The sequence below is a fragment of the Phasianus colchicus genome, chromosome 5 (assembly GCF_987193195.1).
Source record: "Phasianus colchicus chromosome 5, bPhaCol1.hap1.1, whole genome shotgun sequence".
NCBI classification, from domain to species: domain Eukaryota; kingdom Metazoa; phylum Chordata; class Aves; order Galliformes; family Phasianidae; genus Phasianus; species Phasianus colchicus.
In genome coordinates this window covers 5,953,970-5,961,253 of record NC_143440.1, presented here as the reverse complement: position 1 = coordinate 5,961,253, position 7,284 = coordinate 5,953,970, and the positions used below count along the sequence as shown (strand labels likewise).

The 7,284-nt window shown below is 47.6% G+C and overlaps 1 protein-coding gene across 1 annotated transcript; it reads right to left on the bottom strand.

The window, feature by feature from the left end:
• Window positions 1-697: 697 nt before the first annotated feature.
• LOC149917675 (uncharacterized) lies at window positions 698-3,083 on the bottom strand. The gene is made up of 2 exons (XM_090141999.1): window positions 2,040-3,083; window positions 698-1,609 (listed from the first exon to the last, which is right to left on the bottom strand). The coding sequence occupies exons 1-2, from the start codon at window positions 3,048-3,050 to the stop codon at window positions 1,337-1,339; spliced, it is 1,284 nt and encodes a 427-aa protein (XP_089998125.1). The 5' UTR covers window positions 3,051-3,083; the 3' UTR covers window positions 698-1,336.
• Between the last annotated feature and the right edge of the window lie 4,201 nt (window positions 3,084-7,284).

The following is a 7,284-nucleotide window of genomic DNA, read 5'->3' as shown; positions in this document are numbered from 1 at the left end:
GAAGAGAATACAACACTAGAGAATGAAGAACTCACTTCTGGCTCCAAGGAATGTAACCCTGCTATCTCCCAGAGATCCCCGCTCTCTCAGTGTGACATCTCACTGGACATGAGTGTTCCTCACAGCCAGTCAGAAAAGCAAGCAGAGCCTGAGACCAAGGAGTCCCTCCCTGACGTGCAGCTCTCAGACAGCTTCCCTTACACAAAGTGCTGCCCCCAGCCGCATGCATTGTCACACGCACTTGTGTGGGCAGTTGGTGACTAGATGCAAAGGAGACTTGTTAAGTGCTCTGCTGACATGTAGGGATGGATGGGAAATTACAAGGCAGGGCTTCAGCATGTATATAAAGGATGTAGGGACCTGCAATAAAGGATTTGGATTTGCATCGGAGTCCGTGCCTTCAGACAGTGCAAGCGCTATGCCTTATCACCCAATGGAAGCGGTCAAACAGCTGCTTTGGGACAGAATGTATTGCTCAGAAAGTGTGGTCTTCCAAGGTATTCCAGGCGTCCCAAAGAACAGAAGCAAGCAATGATGATTCGTTTCTCTCTCGATTCTAGTACTTGTAGGTAGAGCGCTTGAGAAAGACTTTGGAGGCTTTCCTCAGCCTCCAGAAAACAAGAAGACTTTACACGCTTTTGGGGTTTGGATATTTTGTATTTTGGGTTTGTTTTTTTTTTTTTAATAATAAGGGTTTGTTTTGTTTTTAAGTCCAGTCCAATGTAATAAATTCTCAGTCATACAACAGATGAATTTTCAAGGTCTTGCTGCCGATGGACCACGCTCCACTTGAACATCAAGTGGAGCAGGAGGCAGACTTCATTCAGAAAAGTGGAATTTTGATGGGATGTTGCTGTCTTATGGAGAGGAATCTCTGTGTCCCGCAGGCTCAGCTAACAGGCGGACACAGATTTCTGGATGGTGACCATCACTCTGCCACCGCTCCTGCTGCCTAGTCTCTCTTCATCATCGGTATCCAGCAGGAGGTCACGAAGCTCTGGAGGCACGGTTGTATCCAGGTCATCATCTGAAACTTCTTCCACCAGATTGGAAGGGACCAGTGCTCTTGTGCCATCCGTCAGCTCTCCCAGAAACCAGCCATCCTCATCCACGTCTCCAAAGATGTGAACGTATTGTCCAGCAGTCAGTGGGAGCTCGTTTTCTGGGTCCTCATTAGGGCCCTCAAAAGGATTGTAGCTGGGACGAGCTAAGAATCTTCAAATTAGCGGTGATGTCCGTCTGCGAGTGTGCAGGCTGCAGACTGCCATCAGCCGCCCTTCCGACTCCTCCAACCCTTCCTGTGGGTTGGAGCATTCCTGTTCTGGGTTTTTGTGCATTACAGCTTTTTCCCAATCTCCTGGAGCTGCCTGCATTTCTCCTCTAGCCTCTTGCTGACTACCTCAAGTTTGGCCACAGCCTGCTGAAGCCTCTGCAGCTCCTGGCACACTTCTGGAGAGCGTCCCTCTCTCAGCAGGTGGTTCTGGGCCTGTAGGGCCTGGCTCTGCCTCTCCAAGTCGCTCAGGGCTCGTTGGAGGCAGCTGCGCTGCTCCAGCAGCTTGCTGCTTGTGCTGCCTGGGAGCCCCAGGTCTTCCTTGGACATCTCTGGCACCTAGAACCAGAAAATCATAGAATAACAGAACGGTTTGGGTAGGAAGGGGCCTTCAAGACTCTCCCGTTCCAAGCCCATGCCATGGGCAAAGACATCTTCCACTAGGTCAGGTTGCCCAAACGTGCCTCCAGCCTGGCCTGGAGCACTGCCAGGGATGGGGCATCCGCAGCCTCTCTGGGCAGCCTGTGTCAGTGCCTCAGCACCCTCATGCTGCTGTGTCTTTCCTCCTTGTATCTCATCCATATCTCCCCTCTTCTACTTTCAAGGCATTGTCCTTTGTTGTATCACTACTATCCTGCCTTACAGCAAGTCCCTCTCCAGCTTTCCCCAGTCCAGTCCTCCTTCAGGCACTGGAAGGCCACTCTGTGGTGTCCCCAGAGCCTCCTCTCCCCGTGGCTGAACAAACCCCACTCTCTCAGTGTCATCTCACCTGGACATGAGCGTCCTTCACAGCCAGTCGACTGGAGCCCTGCTCTGCACGGTGGTGGCCCAGAGCTCCCTCTCTGTCCTGGGAGCAGGACATTCTGTGGCTTTCCACATGCTGGGGCTCACTCTCCCAGCTTCCCACGATGTACTGGTTGAACAGCCTCCTCTCCAGCTCCAGCTGATGCTGGAGCTGGCGGATGCAGGCGGGCTGGTCACCATCCCTCTCCCTGCGCAACTTGCTGAGGATGCTCTGCAGCTTGGCGCGAGCTGCCCTGCTGCTCCTGTGGGGGCTCTTCAGCTCCTTGGCCAGCTGCTGCTGCAGCTCACGAGCCTGGTGCAGGGCCACGTCACACTCCTGCTGCAGCAGCTCCTGCGTCGCATGCAGCTCGGCCTCCTTCCAGCGCAGCAGCTGCCGGATCTCCGTTGCCCGCTGCCGCTGCTCCCACTCCTTCAGCCGCTGCTCCTCCTCGGCCTGCTGCTTCTCCCAGGCACAATGCAGTCGGTCAGCCAGGAGCTGCCGCTCCCGCTCTGCCTCCCCCTGCAGCTCGCGTCTCTCGACGGCCCAGCGGCGCTGCGGCTCCTGGGAGCGGAGCCGCTCGCCCTCCAGCTGGGCCCGCAGCGCCTCCAGCTCCCGCCTGTGCTCCTCCCGCTGCGCGGGGCAGGCCGGGGGCTGTGCCGGGCCCCGGCGGGGATTGGGCCGGCTGCGCTTTGCCTGTCGCCGTCCCGCGCTGCCCTGCAGCATGGTCACGGAGTTGTGAAGAGACCCTCGGCCGCCAAAAGCTGTGGCCAGAGGCCACCGATGGTCGCTCTCCTTCCCGGGGTTTGCAAGGACAGCTGCCCCTGACCTCGAAGCGCTCACTGCCTCTGGTCCCTGTCGCGAGGGTGTGCAGACAGTGAATGCTGTGCGGGGGTGCGCCAGCGGCCTTCTATGCTGCGTGCCTGCCTGGCACATAATGGAGGGCGGGGCAGTGACCTGCAGTGCTATTGGACAGTGCGGCCTTCTGGCCCAGCTCATAATGGAGGGTGGGGCTGTGGCCTTCTGCGCTATGGAGCAGGGCAGCCTTCTAGCCCCAGCTCAAAATGGAGACTGGGGCAGAGTGGTTTTAAGCTGCGTTGGGTGGTAGAGAGACGTCATGGTGTTGGGCAGAACTGCCTTCCACAGCGCTACGCCGTAGGACGACCTTTAGTGGTGCTGGGATATATGGTCTTCTCTGGCACTGGAGAAGAATAACAGTAGGCCATCCAACTCATTGTGATTTCCATTTAGATTCCAGTAAAGAAAATATCTCACCATACTTTCATGGTTTTGTGATTTTTGGTTTTCGGTATTCTACATTATAGCATCATGTTGTGCACTGGGAGTGTTCATGCTCCAGTTCCGGGTACCTGTCTCTGTACATCTCGAAAGCCATGGGATCTGGCCCTTCCTGGGTTGGGATCTCTTACTGCCTTGCAGTGGGTATAGGAGGGTGCTTCCCTAGATGTACCAAGCTTTTCAGGTTTGACTCGCTCTCAGTAACTCTCTTTCGCTCCTATTTTATTTGATTTTGGAGAGCCAAGGTCCCATTTTGGGGGCAGAAGCTGGTATTTCTGTGACACTGCCATCTTGATGGGGTAAGTGTGATCTTGAGGAGGGTAAAGCAGCATTTTGGTTAGAAAATGGGAGCTCTTCCTAAGAGCAGTGCTATTTCTGGGAGAAAATGAGCTCTACTGGGCATAAAAATGGTGTATCTGTGATAAAATGCCACATTCCTGAAAGAAACTGTCCTCTTGCGGAGTGTAATGCTGTATGTTCCGGAGGAAATGGGAAATATTCAGCAGAGTCCTGGTATTTCTGGGAGAAAAGGTCTGATGTGGGGGGTGGAAGGTGATGTATGTGTGAGAAAGCTGGTGTTTCTGGGAGAAAATGCCAGGTATTGGTGAGGAAACAGATGCTAGAGAGGGAAAAGGCCATCCCTTTGGGAGAGAAGTGGTATTTCTGGGAGAAAATGCCCCAAATTGGGGAGTAAGTGTCATCCTGAGGCGTGTCATGGAGTAGATTTGGGAGGAAATGGAGGTGTTTCAAAGAGTAGCGGCACTTCTGGGAGAAAATGTCCTCAGTGGGAAAGACAATGTCCTCTTGAGGGAAGAAAACAGGTCTTTCTTACAGCAAATGTCATCCAATTGGGAGAAAATCTCCTCTCTTGGGGAGAAAAGTGGTCTTTCTGAGAGAAGGTGTCCTCTTCTTGGCTGCAAGTGTCCCATTTGGCATTGTCATGGAGGCTTTTTGGGGAGAAAGCGTGTGGCAGTTGTAAGAGAAGGGGTATTTCTGGGAGCAAATCTCCTCTTTTTGGAAGAGAAGGTGAAATTTCCAAGGGAAAAGTGGCATTTCTGGGAGGAAATGACATAGCTGGGGGAGAAAAGTGGGAACCGGTGGGAAAGAAGATCTTGTACTGGAGAGCAACGGTGGTCTTTTTGGTGTGCCAAGTGGTCTCTTGGGGAGACAACGTGGTAAATAGGGGAGACAATGTCCTCTGGAGGAGTGTCAAGTAGTATTTGGGAGAGCAAACGTCAGGTATTTCTCGGAAACCGGCTGTTTCTGGGAGATAGTAGCAGACTTGGTTGGAAAATGACAGGTGTTTGTGAGAAAGCTGGTATTTTGGGAAAAAAAGGCCGTTTTTTAAAGAATAAGCTGGCATTTCTGGGAGAATATGTGCCATCTTTGGGAGAAAACGGGTGTATGTGGGAGAAAATGTCGTGTATTTGGGAGAAAGCTGGTGTATGTGGGAGAAAAGGCCATTGTGATGGGAGTCAGTGTGATCTTGAGGAGTGGAAAGCAGTATTCTTGAGATGAAACGTGAGGTATTTCTAAGAGTCCTGGTATTTCTGGGAGAAAATGTCTTGTTTTGTTTTATTGTTTTTAATATTTATATATTTTTCTTGTTGCAATTTCAAGGAAACACTTCGATAGAAATTGCTTTTAATTCTTTTGGCATACATAGAAGATGCGAAAATGCACATCATATTTTCACATGAATGTAGTAACACAAAAAAAGTTCAAAGCAGTAACTGATACACTCAATTATAAAAGCTACCCTTCCTCTGCAAGAAATGTAACTCAGCCCTTGGGCTAGATGCCATTCTGTGTCATTGATGTAAACCTGGCGGACAGTACAAATACTCTGAATTTAAAATGGCATGACTAAAAATGGAGTCTTTCCTCTAGCTTTTAAGTTTTAAGAAACATAAAATATGTACGTATGCTTGGCAACTTTTCCTTTCATTATATACAAACGTGACTCTCTCTAAAATAACTGTCAAACTAAGAGGGACTGTCAGAAACCTATCACAGGAGGTAATCTATTTGCTCAGGTTGCTGAAGAGCAATGAAAAAGTAGATATTGAGTTTCAGTTTTCAGCACATACATTAAAGTCCCATGCCTGTAATTAGGTCTCCTACCTTCCAAATAGAATTTTAAAAAAGTTTGATACATGATTATTTTAAATTATTTTTCTATAATTGGTTAGTGGTATTGTGGAACACATATTTAAGGATTAATGATGAGTAAGATTAAAAATCCAAAAAGTGTAAAATTCCATGCAAACTCAATTAAGTTTCAAGGACATTTCCATCAGAAAGAATGGGAATGAAGAAAGAACGGAGCCCCCAGGCTGGTTGTTGAGTGAGAATTACTGCTTACCCAGCATCCGTTTGCTTCATCAAATGTCCCCTATCTGCTCACAGAAACCTCTCTGAGATGCTTTTCTGAAGAATATTTGGCAGCATGTTTCCCAGGGCTGATGCCTAGAGGAGAGGGTTACATGGAGACTTGCTGTCTATCTTGATGGCAAACCCCTCCTAAGTAGGAATCCAGAGCTGGTGACTCACTTTGTAGTCTTGTATAGGTCTGGGGGAAGACAACATTATGGCAGTGGGGAGATATTCATGGTCAGGCTGGACAGGCCTCTGAGGTCTCTGACCTCTGTGGGTGTCCCTGTTCATTACTGGGGAACTGGACTCAATGGTCTGTAAGAGTCCCTTCCAACTCAAAAAAAAATTATATGATTCTATGATTCTATGAATATTCCTGGTTTTATTACAAGTACAAATACTGATAAAGCCTACATTCAAATTGTTTATTCCTTGCTTTTGGAGAAGCTAAAACACTAGCACTAAGAGTTTTAATCAACGTAGATAATAGCTTGTCAGTTGTTATGCACAGTGGTACGTGCACCCAGTTTGAAATTTCAGTGGCATTAATGTTTTTAATTTTTTAAGTGATATGGCACAGTACATGCAATCAACAATAATGAACATACCATGGTTCAGGACCCCTGATCTCTCAGCTAGTAATTTAAAATATTTTCATGTGTAGAGACAAGACAAGTATTATGTCCTAAATGGAGTCTAGGTCCCCAGCACTATTTCTCTCTCTATTTGATCCCTAAAAACAACTGTTTTCTTGCCAAAGATTTTGCATCGTTAAATCTCCTTTCTGAAACAATGAATATTGTGTAGTTGCAGGCCACTTTTTCAAACCTGTGGACATTCCCTTTGCTTCTACTTCTTTAAGCAACCTGCAGTTGCAATACACTTTTGCAGTACAGTCTTGAACCTCTTTATTCCTTGTTTTTCAGTCACCATGGGCTGTGTCTGTGCTGTCTTTGTAACCAGGACCAGAGAATGACCTCTTTTCTCCCAGTCAGTTTTCTCAACACATCTACTGGTGTGGATGAAGCAAGCAAAGGCAACAAGAAAAGCAAATACAATTATACTAGCAAGCAGGAGTATCATTTATTATAGATGATAATCACATGTTGGTTTGTCACTAGGTGTGTTTAATCAACGACTTTCTTTTTGAAATAAGAGTGAAGATAAAAGAAAAGTTCAAATAGGATTCCTACATGTCTCGTTTTCATTAAAGATTAGATCTGCTACAACACGATGAACTGAGGATAATATAATGTAACGTCCAAACACTTTTTTTCAAGTAATGTTAACACTGAATGAAAGGTATACAGGCTTCAATGAAATTAGGAAGTTGAGGCCTAGTTGAATGCTATTTGTTGTTGAATGGTATTTGTGACAGTGTTGAAAGAAATGGCTGATGTTACTGTAAAGTTACTGTCTGTCATCTATGAAAAACGGTGTTCTGCACAGGTCTGTGAGTGTTAGAAATGGGCTTTCTTGAAGAGCTGTCTTTATGGAAAAGGAGGCATTGCTTGCAAACTGGTAAATTGGGAAAAAAAAAAAAAAAAAAAAAAAAGTA